This window comes from Conger conger, chromosome 7 (genome assembly GCF_963514075.1).
Source record: "Conger conger chromosome 7, fConCon1.1, whole genome shotgun sequence".
In the NCBI taxonomy this organism is placed as follows: domain Eukaryota; kingdom Metazoa; phylum Chordata; class Actinopteri; order Anguilliformes; family Congridae; genus Conger; species Conger conger.
Window position 1 is genome coordinate 10511317 of NC_083766.1, and position 20648 is coordinate 10531964.

Sequence of the window (20648 nt, forward strand, 5' to 3'; positions counted from 1 at the left end):
ACATCCATTGAGACAAACGTTCATGCACTTGTGTGTTATAAACCATTAACCATTTTATTGAGTTGGGTGGGACTCTTCACCCGCAGGGTATTGATTTTAGGGAATGTGTGAATCATAACAAAAATAATAATCTGTATTCTTTGCAACCTTTGTGTGTTCTAAGGTGCAAATAAGATCTGGAGAGAAATTAAACTAATATAAATACAGTAATACTGTAAGAATTTGGACAGTGGTACAATTTCTGTTCTTTTGGCTCTGTACTCAGCACATTAAATTTGAAATAAAACAATGAATATGAGGTTAAAGAGCAGACGGTCACTTTTAATTTGAGGGTATTTACATTCATTTCTACACATAATTTTCAGGGACCAAAAGTAATTGGCCCGTTGTCTTCTCCGCTGTTTGCGATTAGTCTGGTGTATTTAATTGCTTCCTTAGTAGAGTTATAACAAAGCTTTCAGTATCTAGGAAAAGGGTTTGTGGACAGATGAGATAAGATTGACTTGTATCAGAGTGATGGAAAGCGCAAAGTACAGAGGCTAAAAGGAACTTCCCAAGAACCAAAGCTCCCCGCCCTTATGTGTGAAACATGGTGGTGGGGGTGATATAGTTTGGGCATATATGGCTGCTCACTTGCTCATTGCTGCAGAATTAATTCTGAAGTGTACAGAAGCATCTCATCCACTCAAGTTCCATCAAATGCCTCAAAACTCATTGGACGGTGCTTCATTCCACAGCAAGGCAGTGATGCCAACCAAAAACTGTTGCTCTCTTCATAATGTTCCAAACAGTTTGTTTCGGTAACGTGATTATTTGGCAAATTTTTTATTTCTCAGCCTCATTGGTTACTTTCATTGGTACTCTGGTCCTAATAAGACTCCACAGGCAATCAAAAGCCAAGACTAGATACTGAAAGCTTTCTTATACATGCACTAAGCAAGCGATTGAATACACCAGACTAATCAGAAACAGCTGAGAAGGCAACTGTCCAATTAACTATGGTCCCCTAAAATGGTGGGAGAATGTATGAAAAGGGATGCAATTCCTACACAGATCACCTGATATGGACGTGAAATGAAAGGTGAAAGTCAGCACCTTGAATTCATAATTAACATTAAATTAATTGTTTAATTTCAAATTCAATGTGCTGGAGTATAAAGCAAAAGGAACAGAAATTGTACCGTTGTCCAAATACTTATGGACTGCACTGTAAACTACATTTCATCAGTAATACAATCAATGTTTTTATTCAATCATACAGACAGATCCAGAGCAATGCAATTGTTGTACAATCATATTTATATTATTTTTTTATTTATTCAAGAGGGTGAATAAACAGAAAACAAACTGTCATTAGTTTAAATGTATGAATGTATCTTGTATTTTTTTTGGTTTGGTTAAGATGTATTGACGTCCTGGAGATAACTAAATTACCATTGGTGGACATAAATATATTTTTTGACTAAATTTGACAAAGCCCAACCCCACCCAAACTATCGCTGTTAGCTTTGCCCAAAATGACATTACAGACCTTAGTGTCTACAGTGATCATTTCTGACCATCCTCCTCCTCCCCTCCCCCCCCAATGTCAATTTCCTGGTCCTTACTTCAGGATTGGTCCTCTTCAACTACAGCCCTGTAACCCCCAGTAACCTGAACTTTTCTAAAAGTAATCAGTCTAAACTCAAGAAAGTTACCCGAATCATCAGAGGCCTCCTTCTTTCCCTTCCTATCGTCACCCCTTGGGTGGCCAAAGCTCAGTCTACACCCCCCAGTCCTGCTCCTAACCCCTTTCGCAGATCACTTCAATGACACTCTGCTCCATGGGCGCGGGGTCTAAGCAGCGGTGGGCAGCGCTGCCCACAATCTCGTCCAGCAGGAAGTGCACCAGGTTCTCGTCGGATACGAAGCGCCACAGGTACATCTGCAGGTAGTGGCAGTCCACCTGGATCTGCTGCAGGCCGTAGCGGCCAAAGGTCCGCAGCCGCACGCACTCCAGGAACGTCTTCAGGCTGATTTTAATGATTCCTGTGAGGACCGAGACCTACGGAGAAATACAGTCTGTGAGCAGGAATGTAAGGCACAATGCTGCTGGATAGGCCCTAGTCCTTATCTTTGTTGTAGAGTTAGCAGTTGAAATTGTACTTCCCACTAGGGTCTTTTGGCGCACTTATTCCTGGTTATGGGTATGCCCTATGAACTTTGTTGTACGTCGCTCTGGATAAGAGCGTCTGCCAAATGCCATTAATGTAATGTTAATGTAATGAAAGGAGAGTAGACGTTCTTATACTCAGATCTATGCAGTTCCTTGTGCAGAATGTGTAACCACATGATGGTTTAAATACAGTTCTCAACAAAATACACCAGAAAACAGACATACATTTTATTGACAAATACCTTTATGATAATACATTATTACATTTCTGAAGTGAAGTAGCTTGCATCTTAATTCATAACATAACCTAATCACTATAGTTGGTGCCTAGCTTGTCCACATATATCTAGCCACACATTCCAGCCTTAAACTCACCTTGTTGAACTCCACAGGGCTGAATATGTCAATTCTCTCAGAGAAGAGTTTATGAATGTTACTGAGCAGGTTGGTATCCATCGGAGCACTGTCAAAGACACATCAGTGGAGGCATGGGAATGATACAAAGACACAAACCTAATTTTAAGCATTCCAGTCAAACCCCTGCAAATATCTTAAGAAAAATATAGCCACAAGTGGCAATTAACAGGGTCCAAGCAGCATTGGGCAAATGGCACACAACTGCACAGCCTTGTCCAGACGTAATGAATGACACAACATCGGACTCTGATGAATGTTGGAATGGAAGGATTTTGAACGAAGGCCGAGAGGTAGTCAAAAATATGAAAAATATGCTTCCTATCTGAAGTTGCTTACCTTGGTGTATAACTGGGAGCATAGCGGGCTTGCTGCCTGGAGCTGCTATAGACAGAGAAGGTCCTCTTGCTTGAGTCACTGCTATGGGCCTTCCTCACGCCCTCCTCATACAAGAAGCCTACCTGATTGAGAGGAGAGGGAATCAGAACAATTGCTGGTTGGAAATGCAGTATAGATATGCACACTTTGGGAATAGAAATGGGAGAGACCGTTACCACTTGGCAAGTGAGGTGAAATAAAGGTGTCAGAAGCGGCGTTCTGCACAGTTATTCTGTTGCTGTGACGAAGTCTGGTGAAAAGTACAGTTCAGATTTCCTGTGTAATGCCTGGCAGACTTACCTGTACATCAATGGAGGTGGTGTCCTCTACCACCCTCTTCATAACTGCACGCACGTTGCGTGGTTCGATTGTGTTGACCCAGTCTCGCGTTTCCACACTCTTCCTCAACATCTGGGAGATGATCAACCCCTGGACCTGCCCGTCACATACACAGATTACTCACAGTTTACAATCACATTCAAATCAACTTCAGACCACTGTATCTCATGAACAGAAATCCCATAAGAAGACAAGCATATAGACATTAATAAAATGAAAGAATAAAATTAAAGGTTAAGATGAACTAGAGCATGACTGTGAAAGTGCATCTTTAGTCTTGTTTAGAAGAACTTTCCAGCAGACCTGGGTCAAATTAATTAGACTCAAATACTTTTCTATGCTTTACTGAGCTTCTCTGGTGTATTGGAATCTATGAAATACTGCGAAAAAGTGCAAACCCCGCCTTCTGGTTCTCCTGGATGGCTCAATTGCACTGGGCAAGATCAACTGAGCACAATTTGATTCCAAAACAATTATGTATTTGACGGAAGAGTGGCAGAAATTGCGCGTGTAGTACCTTCACATAGTGATTCAGCAGTTTCTGTGCAGCCTCACGGGCCTCCGAACAAAGTGCTGTAACTGCAGTCACGGGACTGTGGTGCTGGAGACAAAAAAGTACATTTCACTGAGCACTTAAAGGTTGATTAATAAAACGATCCAACTTAATATCCAAATACCTTCAAATCAATCTAAAATTGAAAAACTGAGGTCAAACGGTTGCACATCCAGCCAGCCATGTGAAAGCCTCTCGCTTATCCCAACTGCGGAGCTTCTCCACCCTAGCTCCCCAGTGGTGGAACAACCTCCCCATTCCTATAAGAACTTTCCACCGCAGTCTGAAGACTCATCTCTTCACACGGTACCTCGACTCCTCTGCACCGTTTCAATCTTGTAGCCCCTTGTTGTACTTTGTAGTTTACTATAGGACTGCATTTGTATTTATTTTGGTACTGTAGTTCCTGACCTTATTACTTATGGACTGCTTATTTTTTACCATGTGTACTAGACTTAAAGGCTGTACAACTATTTCAATGTGAATTGTACCTTATCCAACCTGTTCTGTAGTTTGTCCCAATGACCACGGTATGCGTTTTTTGTACGTCGCTTTGGGTAAAAGTATCTGCTAAATGAAATGTAATGTAACAACACTAACCAGCTCTACCCAATTCCCAGCAACCCTACCTGCACGAGGAACTGTTCGTCGGTGAGGGTGAGGATGTAGGAGATGGTGGAGGTCTCGTAGTCCAGGCAGAGCCGGGAGAGCAGCAGCAGGAGGGCAGGCGGCGTGGTGCCGCCCCGGTCTCCGGCACTCTCGCAGAACTGCCGGGACGACTGGCACACAAACTTTATGAAGCTCACCACCAGGCCCTCCCGCACGCCCTCACTGCAGAACTCCCCCTGGGGGAAGGAGGGAGAGTCAGCTGTGACGACTGGATATGAAGCTGGAGCATCAAGTCAGGAGTGAAAATAAGACAGAGAAACAGGAGCAGACCAACAGTCAAACACAAAAAAGTAGCGCACATACAAGCAGAAACAGGTGCACGCCTACAGTCGAAACACTACAAACACATACAAACAGACACAGAGGCAGACTGTAGCCTAGTGGCTAAAGTATGTGACAGGGACCCGGAAGGATGGTGGTTCAAGCCCTGGTGTAGCCACAGTAAAAAGTAAAATCAGTGCAGCTGTTGGGCCCTTGGGCCTTGGTCAAAGGCCCTTAAGCTCACATTGCTCCACAGACAATCCCATTTAGTCTAATTGACCGTAAGGCACCAAAATCCTTCCACTGTAATATAAACAGGGGCAGGCACAGACATTTAACATGCACACTTGTGACCCACTCTCACCTTGAAGTAAGGCTTATTAGAGAATGTGATGTCCTTTGCAGTGAAGAGATGGACCGAGGCCAGCACCGACTTGATCTGGTTCAGAATGGATCCCGACAGGGAAGCCAGCAGGTCCGGGAGGCTGGGAGCCGCATCTTTCACAGCTGCTCCAAGACCCCCGGCGCCCGAAACTCCCGCCCCGCCCACGGAGAGCCGAGGAGCGGCCAACGCCTGCCTCACGTCCGTCAAGCTGTCCAAGTAGAAGCTCTGCAGGGCGGCCAAGTACTGCCTGATTCTCTCCCTGGCCGCCCGCACCACGATCTCGGTTCCCTGGCTGGGAACCCCAGACCCCGGAAGCAGTTTGGACACGGCCTGAAGCCTGCGATGGAAGCGGTCCAAAGCCCGAACGAGCAAAGAGTTATCTCCCACCCCTTTCTCCTCCTGTATCCTGCGCTCCACCAGGGCGAAGTACCGAGCAGCTAGCGCGTCAACGAAGCTGTGGAGCTTGCCGTTGGCCATCTGGGGGATGTTTTTAGAGGCCAAGTCGCCCTCTTGTGGACGGTTGACGAACAGTTCCTGATAAGAGGCGATAACCAGGCAGAGGCTACTTACAAATTCATTGCATCCTCGGTCAATGAATTCCAGAATGTCAGTCCTGGATGTTGGGGAAAGTAAAGTGGACGGGGGAGACCCTGCTGGAGCTTCATCGGCTGGTTTTGAGGCAGAAGTACTGGCAGGGTCGACTGATGTTACTGGTACAGAGGCAGACAGTGGCTCTCGGAGCTCAGCCTCCAGACCCAGCAGGTCAGCTTCCAGTCTGGACTGGGCATGGCTGAGGAATTTGTCACAGAGCTCCTCTGCAGGTTCATCCAGTTGCAGCAGGAGCTCCACACAATCGGACAAGTCCTTGGCGCTCGAACCCCCATCCCTGCTGGCACACACATTGTACAGGCGCAATGCAATCATCAGGCTGTGTAATGAGTTTGACAAGGACTCTACTCATAGTGCTTTAGAATTACATCACTCAGGCAGAAAGGTGGGCTCAGAACCCATCATGATATATTTAGTCAGAAGCAGCCAGGTTTAAGACTGCCTGGGCATGACACCAGTTGATCATAATGCTATGCCCTATATACACTCAGTGAGCACTTTATTAGGTACACCAACTAGTTAATGCAAACATTTAATCAGCCAATCAACTAAATGCATAAAAAGCATGCAGACATGGTCAAGAGGTGGAGGATGTTTTTCAGATCAAATATCAGAATGGGGAAGAAATGTGATCGAAGTGACTTTGACCGTAGAGTGATTGTTGGTGCCAGCAGTATATAGGCTACAGCAGCAGAAGACCAATAAGTAAAAAAAGTCTAATAAACATAATAAAGTGCTCAGTGAGTGTACATCACCACAATGTAAGTATGCAAACCTCCAAGCTCCAAATTGTTAGAACACAGTTGTCAGCAATCTGAACAGAATCAGTGTTATATGCAGAATCTTTAGCAGATTATACTGTATCTATGTTCTGACATAGAAGTCAGAATCTCTTTGCCTATAATTGGGATCAGCAGAACACAATGTCAAAATAAGGTGTCACGGTGTATATGCTAAATGAAAAGTGGCCGCTCAACCATAACCGTATGACTTGTGGAAGTTGGTACACAGCATGACTATGACTTAAAACCACCAACAGCCTCTTTTCATAACTGGCACAAACTCCCATGGTACAAAAAACAATGCCAGACATTCTGTCAAACCATCTATGTAAAAGACGACTATATAGGTGTTCCATAGTTGACAATGACAATCAAACAATAATAAAGGACTCCACTGGGACTTTTTTAAGTGTACTTGTTCCAAGTTCTGTTTGCCCCAGTTTTCCTCATTCTGGGCTAGTCTCAGAGAAGTTGTCTAGGCAAGAAGTCCTTTACTAATTTTTAAAATTTGTGTATATAATTGTATACAGTGAGAAGGAAAGGTATAATAAGCTAAGGCTTCAGCCTATACCTTCTTGCATTATTGTCTTAATATGTTGATTTATTGCTGTTTTTTTCTTGTTTTCTAGGTACATTTTTTCACATTGTTACTATTGTTTTTAGGGACCGAAAAACAAATAATTAAGTAAATATTGCTACAGTCAGCCCCGTGGTCTCCGACCTCTGACCTGAACTTCTGGCGCAGCTGCTGGGCCAGCTGGTCCATGATGGCGTGGCAGTCGTCCTGAATCCCGCGGAAGGAGGGCATGTGGCTGTACTGCTGGAGCACACAGCGAGCGCGGCGGTGTGAGCCCACCGCCTGGGCGTACGCCTGCAGCTCCAGGCACTTGTTCAGCCTCGCCGGCAGCTCAAACAGGAACTGCAGCTTCCGCAGAAGGCTGTGGACGCCTGGGAAAGGCGGGAGTGAAGAGGAGAGCCGGAGAAAAGGGGGAACGTGAGGAGACGCGCGGTGTGATAGGCAGACATTAAGCGCGGAGTCAGCGCCCGCCGCCAGAAGGATATGGTCAATGCTTATGAGGTGACAATGAAGTGGTGTCTCCAGGAGCTCAAGGTTTTGTGTTGTGCCAACAGAATTGCATGCGAGACACAGTATTATTAAATAATAATGTTATTTTAATATATTCACTGGGCCCTATTCTCTTCAGCTAGCCATTACACTTCTTATCACTGTTCTTATCACATTGAATTTGCAGTCTAGCGGTTTGGAGGGGGAGAGATATATAGAACAGTCTTTGGGGCTTTTCTGCATTGATGCAGTACCTGATAGCTTGGTAATCTGTGTGTGCTGGTCCTGTAGAGTGCCACTGATACATGCACTGAACTCAGTGATAGCGGACATGTTGGTGGACAAGCAGTCCATCTCATCCTCCATCTTCTTGAAGTCATTCTTCATCTTCCTTATTGTGTCTAATGGAAATGGAGATAGACAATTTACAATTCTGTTTTTTCTTTTTTTCCATATAATGCCATTAAGCAGATTATACACTTGCCGAGCACTTTATTAGGAATATTTTTACTTTACTACACCTACTTATTCATGCGATCATGAAATCAGCCAATTGTGTGGCAGCAGTGCAATGCATACAATTATGTAAATACGGGTCTTCAGTTAATGTTCACATCAACCATCAGAATGGGGAAAAAATTTGATCTAAGTTACTTTGACTGTGGAATTATTGTTGGTGGCAAACAGGGTGGTTTGAGTATCTCGCCTTGTTAATGAGAGATGTCAGAGGAGAATGGCCAAAGCTGACAGGAAGGTGACAGTAACGCAAATAACCATACATTACAACAGTGGTATGCAGAAGGGCATCTCTGAACACACAACGCATCATAATTCGAAGTGGATAGGCGGCAACAGCAGTAGAGGTCTAAAAAATAAGTAAGTAATAAATAATACCTAATAAAGTGCTCACTAAATAAAGTGTTGAACCATGTATGAGATCATTATTTTTTTTAAAACCAAAAAAAAAACATCTAAATTAAAAAGGGTATCAGCACTGCAATAAGTAAAGGTGCGGTGCCAAAGGAGGAACTGTAATTTAGGCTGCTACATGAAAATGAAGGTTTCAATAGTTTCAATAACAATGTATGTACACAATGAAGGGGGGGATGCAAGGCAGCCTAGTCAGTGGGTTTCAATCTCACTCACCCACCCACCAGACTACACCACACCCCTTGCTTCTTCACTGCACACACACACACACCTTTCCTTATGCCCCATCACCCACACAGACCTGTGGCAGATATGAACTTGTTGTAATTCTCATAGACTAGCGTCTGCATGTCACTGTCCAGAGCGCGAATCTGCTTCACCATACAGCTTTCCTGGTCCATCAGCTCTGCTAAGGAGCACTCCTTCCTCAACTGGAACCCAAACACAATGTACAATGCATTAGTACCGTCAGATAAAAAGCTGTAAGATTCCCATTTTTGCTTCTCTTGAACAGATAGTTAAATAGGTGTGAGTGACTATCATTGCACGTTATGATCAATGAATTATTGCTTAGTGTCAACTACGTTAATGGATGACAATAGAGTAGGCTACCTGGATACAGCCAGCCTGACACAGCTAGCTGGCTAACAACATTAGCAACAACACTAGACAGTTTCGCAAGGCCAAGTCGTCGCTTAGTGCTGGCGCATCTGCTCGACAGACAACATATTTAACTAGGGGGGAAATATGACAAATTCCTGCTTTGCGTTTTGTTTACCTTGTTCAAGAACACCTCCGGATCGAAATGCGGCCCGTTTATGTCACAAGGATCCAATGATTCCTTCTCATCGGGCTTCCCTTCTTCGTTCAACCCGTAATAAAGCTTCAGCATACCGTGGGCCCTTCGCTTACGCGCCGGATCCGAGTCCGGTGGGCTCACACTACCGGCAGCGGAGTCACTGATGTCCGCATCCATTTCGAACTAATAATCCGGAGAATGCTGGAAGCCAGGTAAACCGACGGAGGGACCAAATGTATGTGAAAACCGGTGCAAACACTGCAATACGGAAAACCAAGTTCGGTTGAAACAAATTTACCGTAATGCCTCGAATACATCCGCAAAATTGGAATGACGACTTGGCAGGACCATTCCGGAACTCGACTGTTTTTTAAATTTAAGAAACTAAAGACCACGGACAATTAAAGGCCACGGACAGTTATGTTCAAGCAGTGATAGACAATAATGTCAAAACTATATACTGTATGCTCAACTGCAGGAGTCAAAGCCGTTCTGTCACCTGCGTGAATTCTCGATCAGCTTAGTTAGTGAGCAGAATGGGGTGAAGCCATCCTGAGTGAAACTGAGCGGCATGACATTCACAAATAAATGTATAAATTATATTATATAATTACACAACATAAAATTAAATAATCAGCCTTGTTTTTGAAAAGAAACTGTAGTTGGTCAAATTGTCAGTAAGAACATGATCCTATACTGGCCAGCCTGCCAATTCCTTTTTGCAGAACATTAAATAATATTTGGTTTGCGTTTCGATTAGAGATATTCATGCATTAATGCAACAAATGCACAAAATAATGATACACTTGCAGTACTGTATCCAGAACGCACTCTTCATAGCAGACACTTAACCCAATTCTGTGTTCCACTGTGAAAAAGGAAGTTTATAAACAGGATTTATTCATTGCACTTTTTTTTTTTTGAGGATCAAACCTTGAATATCTGCTCTGGATATGTGACATGAGTGTGGTAGGTAACAACACATCAGCTGTTCTCTTGAGAAAACATTTACCATTTTTTCAACATCATCGGACTTGAAAAAATCCCCAGGAATGTCAATTGATTACTTTTGATAAATTAGTAAAAATAAATACATAAAATATATATAATAGTGGAGAGTATAGAATGACAATGTAAAGAGAAAATGAGTCAGCGACACAAAACGGCACCAAAAAATGGTATCAGCTGTGAACCAACCTTTTATGCTCACTTGAAAATGAAGGCACAGACAACTTCTGAGAATATATAAATCATTTCCTAACTTTGAAATGAAAATAATAATCTACAGGAGGTATTCTAATTGCCATGCAGAAGGAAAATCAGGACACAGAATAAAAGTGACAATATTTTATTTCCAAAACGTTAAATTAGGTGAATACAACAAAATCAGTGAGCATATTTAAATTATATATAAAAACTCTATGAAACCCATTAACACGATTTAATGTCTCGCAGTCAGAAAATTAGTATAAAGCAAGATTTGTACAGTACAAATGCTAGTTAGTTTCTGGTTATCCCTAAAGTCACTGAATGTGTTGTGGTGTGAATACAGTGAATGACATTAATGGACTATCATCTCATGGCTCTATACCCACATATGGGCAACATAACTACTGAAAACTAGTTTTACCGATATAAGCACTGGGATTAAATTTAAAAAAACCCTCAGTCACAGCCGAGACAGATAGGTGCTAATACAAACGTCTGGCCACTTCAGTTATCAAATTAGTCAAGTCAACTAGCCTGGTCCTGAATCGGTGATACCAGACTTTGCATCTTACAAGAACAGGGAGAAGTTCTATTGTTTTCATCCAAATGATTGGCCATTTGAAAGTTAAAGTCGGTGGCAGGATATGAACTTGCAGGTGCTGCCGTCATTAGCCGTTTTAAATACTTAAATACCCAGATGGAGGGTACATAGTACTAATGGTTGAGGGCATGTGCCCATCTCCTTGCTGAGGTCACTGCAAGCATTGAAAGGCATAATGTAAATCCATTTCCCACGAATCATAGCCAACTACACCACCTACCAAACATTTCCTCAAAATACTGAATTCTAAAAAAAGCAACCAAAAAAAAAAACATTCTGAGAATCGTGTGTTACCTGGGTTATATATAAGAAACATGTAAGTGTCTCATTACAACTAGCAGGAGTCTGCAACAAAACTCAAAAGGATAGAAGTAACAGAATTATTTCATATAATTCAGACATAGATTGATAAAGACAGCCGGACAAACATTTGAACCCAGGGTGGCTGACTGATTGCACATACAAGAGGCACTTGGTCTTTTTCAAAATCATAGTAAAACTACTGCAAACAAAATGGTTTTCAGTTTTAACATGTTCAGTTGTGTTTATGGCCATGAATGTAAAATGAAGTCTGAAATATGACGACATAAAATGAAGATGTAATGACTGTTTTGCAAAATGCTTACAGTATTTAGAAATGTATCAAAAGTGCAATTCTTAAAAAAAGATTTTTTGCCTTTCCCTCCTTTCACCTTTTTTGGAATATAATTTGATTGGACATGCCAACAGAGAATAAACGGCACAAGTATTTCAGTATGCGCGTACAGTAAACGTGTAGTGAACAATCCAAGGACATGCATAGATGCTATCTGGAGCTGAGAGCAGATCATTTGGCGCTAGTTTAGCTCAAATAGCTTTGCATAAGTTTTGGATATAGAATAAAAATTATGTCCTTCAGTTTTATGGAATATATACATAAACCACACACACACACCTGTCCTAGAGAAGGATACAGGCATTTTCCCATAACAGCAGTGACCAGGTTTAAGTGTGTCAGAGGAGGTAAAGAGAGGTACGGGTAGGCAGGAGCAGAGAGTAAGGTAAGCTTGTTTTGTTGTTGTGCAGTCACAGACAGAAGTACGGGCCCTTTCATGAGAGGCTAACCCCTCTCAGATTTGCATAGTTTAATGGATATCGAGAACTTGGGATTGCACTTCTATCAGTAATATTTCACCGTACAATGACCACAGTCAATATCCCATTTAAACTATCGAAGGGAAGATTAGAAGGCACTGCTGTCATGATTGCGTGCTACTCAATTGACAAGCAAGGATATAAGATAAGATAAGATACCCTTTTTGCCTACATTTGCCAGTGTCTTTGTACGTGAACAAATGTTCACACCAGTGGGTGTTTTTCTGCAATACCTACATCGAGGAAACAAACTTTAGCCTGCAAAGAATCTCAAAATCTTAAAAACTGTGAGTATATATTCAAACATTAAACAAAACTGGATATTTCATTTTCCGGCCAAATTGTTGGTCCATTTTCTTTTCTTTTTTGTTTTTTTTTTTTACATTTAAGTTTCTGTGACTATCTGCGTCTGAATGTCAGTGTTCAGACGCTGATTTTGGTCTCCGGGGTGCAGCTCCGTCTCCACGGGCTCACCCTTGCTCCAGATTCTCTCCCACTTGGACGGCGGAATAGTTGGGGGCCGGCGCCTGCCTGCTGAAGAAGGAAGCCGCCCTCTTTGGCTTTAGACGCTTGATCTCTTTGCCTGAGCGGATCGACACAAACGGGAAATCACAGGGGTTACAACATGTTACGAACATGTCAGCCGTAAAAAAAAAAAACATTAAATAAAAATAAACCAAGGAATAAACACCACAAGGTTATTTGTACCAGCAGGATAGCTTGCAGTCCTTTACTCTACAGTTTAGGGAAAAGGGAGAAAGCAAATGAATGGAATATTCTGGAATAAAATCCTGGTTTCCTAATACTATACAAGACAGAACCGGTTTCAAATATCTTGGGTCAATTCCACAGAAAGGTTACATCCAGTCCTAGACTGCATTCAATTCTGAAAGGAGATTCTCCATACAAAATATGGTCAGGGACTAAGCTTAATCTGCGTTTATGAAACCGACCCGTTATGTCCTAAAAAGTACTTTGAGAAACATCTCTCCACTCCAGGCGGAGCTCTCGTCCCTCTCCAGACCGCTGCTCACCATCGTCCACGTAGCTGATGGTGCTGAGGGTGTGCACCCTGCTGCACACCACGCTGCTCTGCCGGCGAAGCTTCCCGCGCCGCCCCCCCCTCCCCCTGCCGCTCGCCCCGGCCCCCCCAGGGGCCTGCTGGGAAGGCGCCAGCTCGCCGTCCGTCCCCGCCGCCTCCGCCTCCGCCGCTGCTCCCAGTTCCACACAAAACTCAATGAGACCGCTCATGAGCTCCGCCTAGTGGACAGGAGGACCGTCAGTATAATCAAAACACTACTCATTATATTCACATGAACATATTCCATAAAGGCAAGGCTGGTCTCTTTAGAAACCTACATTTTGAGAAATAATAGGTATCTACATAAATATATTCCAAACTCATTGTGAATAAATATATTTATTAAATAATTTAATAAATAAAATTAATTTCAAATTAAAAATTTAGTGTCAGCTGAACAACAAATTATTATCTAAAGCGACTTAATTACACTAAGCAGGGGACAATTTCCCCTGGAGCAACACACGGTTAAGGGTCTTGCACAAGTGGCCGCAGTGTCTGCTGGTTTTGGCTAAAGAATGCACACGCCTTGTTCTCAAAGCCTTCATTGACAGCAGGCTGAAAGGAAACCACAAAAAACCTGCAGACACTGCGGCCCCCCTGGGAATTCAGTTTGACACCGCTAGGTCTAGGTCGATACCTGTTTTGAGTATATCTTGAGTAGCTTGTTGACAGGTGTGCCAGCCTCCTCCCCGTCAAACTCGAGCCACAGGATGTGCGAGTCTCCCTCGCCCTCGGGGTAGCTGTGGTCCCAGGACAGCTCGCAGAAGCGGAGGCCCAGGAGGACATGCTTCAGGGCAAGCAGAGGGAGGGGGAGGGTGTTGTTTAGGGAGCGGGGCAGAGGCAGCAGAAGAGTCGAGAGACAGAGATACAGTACGTGTGGCTTCACGGGGATTCCCGAGGCCTGTTAATTTACTTATACCACCCTGGTCCTGAAGAGCTACTGGGTTTTCGCTGTTACTCTGCACTTAATTAATCAATTAGAGCAGATGATTACAGTTAACTCACCTCACCTGGTTACCTGGGCCTCAACAGGGTGCTGATTTTAAGGTGAAAACAAAAACCTGCAGACCCAGTAGCTCTCCAGGACCAGGGTTGGTGACCTCTGACTTATACCCATCACGCAGTGCAGGCCTCACCTTCTCTTTCACGTCGATGACGTACACTCCCTCCAGGCTGATCCCCACGTTCACCGTCTTGCGGCCGCCCCTGTGGAGGATCCCCTGCACGGGCTTGTCGATGTCTCCTGAGAAGAAGGCGCATCTGTGGGGACAGAATACACACAGTAAACACGCGACTGACGACTAGGGCTGCACGATATACAGAATCGCCCTTTTTAAAAAGGTAGTAAGAATCTTTTTTTTTTCTTCTTTAATCTTAACAATAACTGAAGTGGGAGTAAACAAACAAAGTGCAAGAAGCCATGATAAATCACTGAAATCTGTGTTGACAAGATAGCCAATCAGCAGCAAAAACAAATCACATCATCACGACCTTGCTGCCAATTGGATCTTATCAATACCTAGTAGATATCAGGGATGTTTTTCCCAGAAGCGTTTCTCAGGGCCTCTGACAGTTGTTTAGAACTGCATCAGGCATGATAAATACATTTTTTTAAAAGGAATAAAAAAAGATTGGATATATGCCGGTTATTCTTACGATGCAAAAAGCGCAACATCATGCAGCCTTACACAGCTCACACATACTTGCCCACGTAAAAGACAATTCCAAAACCAATGCTTCACTTTTCTCATGGAACTTCTGCTCCTAGATTCACTACATGGTAGAGTCAACTTGGAACTATATTACCAGTTTTTGGTCTCTGAAAGCCCCATCCTCCTCACCCGTAGTAAGGCAGCGAGTGACAGGTGCTGAGGTACTGCCGCAGGTAATGGGTGGGTTCCTGGGCGCCGCCGTCAGCGCTGGCGAGCTGGAGGTACTCTTCCAGAAGGTTCTGCTCCAGCCCTGCCTGACGCCCGCCTTTCCCCCTTAGAGCAGACAGCAGGCCCCCTCCCCCTCCTGTGACATGGGCAGGCAGGAAGGAGGAGAGCTTCTTCTTTCTGATGATGGAAGACCAGTCAGACGTTGTATAACACACTACTCAGATCACAAGGGTCAAACTGTGTTTCAGCCTTAATCATGGTCACTATAGTCACCAATTTCTCAAACATTAAATCCCTTTCTCCGATTTGTGAGAACTTCAAAGGTGTGTGTATGAACACAAAATTTATACATTTTAAGAGTGTGCAAGGTGCTCAATAAGTTCACCGTTCTGCTCATCAAGGATTAACTTACCCAATTGTCTTATATAAATAAGCATAATCAACGACAACACAAAGGGCTAAAGACAAACTTTTACTCCTTTGTGAAAGTCTACATTAGTGTGTGACCACCCGATATGAAGTCGTAAAGTTCAGTAGTGTAGTTGAAGTTGAAGCTCTGCGGAATGTACCGGATGGCAGCAGTGGCCGCCGGGGCGTCCAGGCCCACCCCGAGCTCTAAAGCGCAGGACAGCACTCCCAGCCTCAGCCACTGGTCAGGGTCACAAGGGTACCGGCCCTCCAAAATGTTTGCCTTGGCTTCGTCATACAGGAGCCTCAGAACACCTTCATCTTCTATCTGCAAATGGCCCAAGTCAAAGAGACATTATGAAAGACAAGAGGAGATAAAAAAAATAAAAATGTCATTTCAACATAATTATTATTATATATATTTTTTTAATCAATCAACCAATGTAGCCCAATCATGTCAAACACTATCTAACATAAACTCACAAGTTAGCTCATTATGCTCCCAACAGTGCAACTTTCAGGACAAATGAATAAATACTTCCAGATCAGCTTTGGTTTTTGTGTGTGTGTAAAGTCTAATTCCTTCTGTTTTCATAAAACCTTGGTACGAGTCACATAAGTGACCCATTTCAGCATACAGTGACATGGTAATGGTCATTGTGTACACGCTGTAACATTGTGGTGGGGAAGCTGTTGCTAATGAGAGACTACGAACTGGGCAGGCTTATACGGCTCAGCCTGCATAAAAGAGTGAATAGGTGTTCGGACCATCGTGGGATAGTCAATAAGCAACCATGATCATAAACCGCATTCCTCCGGTTAACTTCTGGTAGAAGCGGCCGCTTCCCCATGCTCTGTTCGGAACACTGTGAGCTTACGTTGTATGCACTTGTGTAAACAGGCAGGCCTATGGAGGGGTTCAGAGTTTATTCCACCAACCTCCGAGTGTGTAACTATTCACAAGCTCAGAAGTGCGTAGTACACACAGTCAGTTGTGGCTCATATGGTCTTATCTAATAATGCAAAGCATCTCTGGCACGCGTGGAAAAGCGAAACATTCTGGTTTGGAGCCTACATAGCGTACAGGCATTCCACTCATTCTCATGGTCTTACACACACACACACACACACACACACACACACACACACACACACACACACACACACTATACCTGCAGCTCTTTGGCTTTAGGGTAAAATACATTCCTTCTGTACTGTAGGCAGGGTTCATCTGAGGAGGCAGTCACAGAGAGGCAGAAGTTTTAACCAACGGGCCACACAGGAAAGACAGAGAATTGCTACCACAGAAATTCTGCACGGAGGCAAACTGAGTATGTCAGAAGCATCAAGGCATCAGGGTGGCCTATACACTGACGGACACACAATTGATAAATATTACATTGAACTGTATAAAGGCATTTCTTTACACACATCTCATGTATGTGTACATACTTTAGACTGAAACAGACACAAAGGGAAATGCAGACACTAAATCACCGTCTCACCCTGGGAGATGTCCTCTTCCGAGGCTTCTGTGAACCGGTACAGTAGGTCCTGCCACTGCCGGCAGAGCTTGTACGGCTGATGCTTCGGCTTTAACTGCAACTCTGCCATGAAGGACAGGGAACGGGAGAGGAGCAGAGCAGAGCAAATGGTTTATAAACAGACAGATATCGCCATACAAGCAAAAAAGTATGTAATGGTATACAATACTGTGCAAAGGTCTTAGGCACCCTATGTTTTATATATGAATTTGGCTTTATATTCTTTTTTTTTTATGCATTAGCGTGTCAGTAGAAACTAGCAAATGAGATTTGAGATTTCCAAACATTCATTTTTCTTTTGCATTTTGTTCAATAAAATAAGCAACATATTAACCACCATTTTTCAGATAAAAACTTGATCAATGCTGTATGATATTTCCTAGATAGCCAGAAGCAAGCAAGACAGCCAAGTCAGCAGAAGAACTGTGGAAAGTTATCCAATATGTTTGGTACAACCTATCAGCTGATTACCTTGCAAAATTGCAGTACAGTGTAACTTAGTGAACTGCTGCAGTTTTAACGGTGAAGGGTGATCACAACAAATATCGATTCGATTTAGTTTTCAACTATTCACTGCTATTTATAGTAACATTTTTCGACATTTAAAAATGTAGATTTAATTCTTTCTGAAAGTATCTTTGAGCCTAAGATGCAACACAGTACTGTACGTAATGAACTTCTGATACCGAGTAGAGGGGAGCAGAGCCAAAAGGCGAAGGCCTCCTGCGCTGTCTCTGGGATGTGGAGCGCCTCGCGGACACTGCGGCCGAGCTCCTGCACGTTCACACAGCCCACACTCTCCACAGTCAAATGTACTGCACTGTCGCCCACCAGGTACACCAGCACATCCTGGGCTGAAGCAGGGAGCAAACGGCAAGGTCATTGTCACACCCATTCTCCAATCCAATACAACATCAGGTAATTACGACATACAGTAATTACGAGTGACAGACCAACCAATCATGATCAATATCGAACAGATGCATGATTGATACCCGGTGAAACAATTCTGTCTTTGTATTATTTTCATTTAATACTTATAGTCTGAAAGTGGAGGCAGAAGATATTACTCACCGCGCAAGCCTGCTGATGAAACGCTTCCTCTCTGAGAGGGCTCCGATGGTTCGGGTGGGAACCCACACTCCCCTCCCTCCATCTAGCACAAAACATATTTTACCTGTTAGTAGCAACTACGTGACAATGTTCAAAGGGATAAACAAGAGTTAAAAAGTACGAATTTCAAAACACATTTTGTTTTAGAGAAAGTTAGCATTTTCAGGTAACTCCTTTAGCTAGCTATTGTGTCAAAATAACGTTGCACAAATGGCACTGTACTAACGTTATATGTGGGCGTCTTCGCTAGCTAACCATGACCGGAATTTATACAATAGATAGATGTTCAAATGCGTAGTTGCTGAGCTAGCTAGCTGCATAGCTAGGTAACGGTTACATGTAGATATTTCAGCGTAGCTGATAGTTGGGCTAACTTAGGTTAACGATTGCAAAGTAAGTTCACAAAAAAGCGCGAGTGCGCTCGCTTAATTGCTCAACAACAGACCCTGGGCGTTATTGGTTTGGCAACGTATTTCTCAAGGTTGAGTGTAACTGTTAGCCAGCTATCTAGATTGATGGCAAACTCACAGTAACTTTACGGTTGATTTTGTTATCCAAGTGAAAGTACATTAAAATGCATCAGGTACTAAGCTAGCGCTAGCGCTAGCGGTTCCCCCCGCCCAACACACAATAGCTACGCTGCAATTCCCTATCTTACGGGCTAGCTAGCTAGCTCACAAACGTTAGCTCGCGAATTTAGCTCTGGCTAAGTTAGCTACTTAATAGATCGGATAACGCATACCTGGTCCGTTTTAAATGTAACCGAGTTTTGATAATCCAATTGAAAACATGAATACGTTACTGAAATGCGTAAAGTAGTCTAAAGAAACAAAATTAAAAACTGTTTTCAACGGACATTATCACCGATGAGTATGAAACGGCGCCTACCGCAACCCGGAAACAGTTTAATTGTTATTGGCAGGAGTCACTGCGACGCAGCTTTGAGTGTATGTTTTGTACAGATTCGCCGTCCAGAAATCCTGGACAATGCAGAAGTCTCTTTGATAATGAGCTAAATGTGCCATATGCAAGATATCGGAATGCCTCTAAATACGGCTCATTTTTGTACGTCACTACCCACTTTAGTGTAAGTTTAAAGAACATAAATTATCTATGGACTTTGTTTATTATATCTGAAGACAGCAAAACAAGAAAGTCTGAGGTTGTTCTATAATAATATATTCCATATTTTTTGTTTGTAAAAAAATTATATATATATATACATATATATATATACACATTTCCTTCTGCTTGCAGTACACTTTAATAGTCATCTTCATTAATACTGTCATCATGCATCATTTCCTCATCGTCTCAATGCTGATTCAGGTCCTGGGTTTGAATTCTGGTCGGCCAGGGCCTCTCTGCGCAGAGTTTGCATGTTCTCCCCGTGTTTGCGCGTCCAATTTCTTCCCACAGCCCAAAGACATGCAGGTTAGGCTGATTGGAGAGTCTAAATTGCCCGTGGGTGTGAGTGAATGGTGTGTGTGCCCTGTGATGGACTGGCGACCTATCCAGGGTGTATTCCTGCCTTTCGCCCATTGTATGCTGGGATAGGCTCCAGCCCTTCTGTGACCCTGTTCAGGATAAGCGGGTCAAGATAATGGATGGATGGAAAATCCAACATGAAATTTATATTGGTGCAAAGGTTGAAACCATATTTTAATTTAGTATTTTAAGTTAATGGTTAATCTCTGCCCAGGAGCCTATAGATCATCCACCATGGAGGTGCTCCTGAAAACTGTCCTGAGGATGAAATGCATTAATCTATCTTCTCTAATCATAGACACAATTGATGTCATGGAGGAGTAAATGAGTCTGGAGAACCAAAAAGCTAAGCACACATTTAGAGTTAAATGTATAGAAGAAAAAAGAAAGCCCCAACTCACATCAAAAGCCTCTGCAGAGACATCCATGTGAGGCCCAAGATTAAATTCAGCAGCTGAGTTATGGCGGCCTGTAGCATAGTGGTTAAGGTACACACAAGTTCAGTGGTTCGATCCCCGGTGTAGCCACAATAAGATCCGCACAGCTTTTTGGCCCTTGAGCAAGGCCCTTAACCCTGCATTGCTCCAGGGGAGGATTGCCTCCTGCTTAGTCTAATTAACTGTACATCGCTCTGGATAACAGCATCTGCCAAATTCCATTAATGTAATGTAATGGGTACATGCTCAGATTATGCGGTCCACCCCTCAGCCTGCCACCACAACCAGCCTCCATTGATGACATTGCAAAACTTGATTGGAAAGTCTAGATACAACCCACGGCAAATAAGAATTTATACCCTGATGAACTTAAAATTAATGTATTGTGTTTTCAATTTTTTTTTTAATGC

General features: G+C 43.2%; 2 protein-coding genes across 3 annotated transcripts; both read right to left on the reverse strand.

Annotated features, from left to right (window-relative positions):
* Window positions 1–1281: 1281 nt before the first annotated feature.
* On the reverse strand, window positions 1282–9662 carry vps51 (VPS51 subunit of GARP complex). Its single transcript, XM_061248767.1, has 11 exons — window positions 9320–9662; window positions 8843–8972; window positions 7866–8012; window positions 7274–7493; window positions 5134–6040; window positions 4469–4684; window positions 3804–3887; window positions 3248–3382; window positions 2909–3030; window positions 2531–2618; window positions 1282–2044 (listed from the first exon to the last, which is right to left on the reverse strand). Exons 1-11 carry the CDS (start codon window positions 9515–9517, stop codon window positions 1784–1786), a joined length of 2508 nt encoding a protein of 835 aa, XP_061104751.1. The 5' UTR covers window positions 9518–9662; the 3' UTR covers window positions 1282–1783.
* Window positions 9663–10672: 1010 nt separating this feature from the next.
* frmd8 (FERM domain containing 8) lies at window positions 10673–19252 on the reverse strand. 2 transcript variants are annotated; one of them, XM_061248451.1, is made up of 11 exons: window positions 19202–19252; window positions 18275–18356; window positions 17887–18054; window positions 17162–17263; window positions 16829–16887; window positions 15818–15984; window positions 15210–15425; window positions 14505–14628; window positions 14006–14155; window positions 13319–13544; window positions 10673–12867 (listed from the first exon to the last, which is right to left on the reverse strand). In XM_061248451.1, exons 2-11 carry the CDS (start codon window positions 18354–18356, stop codon window positions 12755–12757), a joined length of 1407 nt encoding a protein of 468 aa, XP_061104435.1. In that variant the 5' UTR covers window positions 19202–19252; the 3' UTR covers window positions 10673–12754. The 2 variants fall into 2 exon arrangements, with proteins under 2 accessions (XP_061104435.1, XP_061104434.1); XM_061248450.1 differs by having other exon boundaries at window positions 19056–19228.
* Window positions 19253–20648: the final 1396 nt, after the last annotated feature.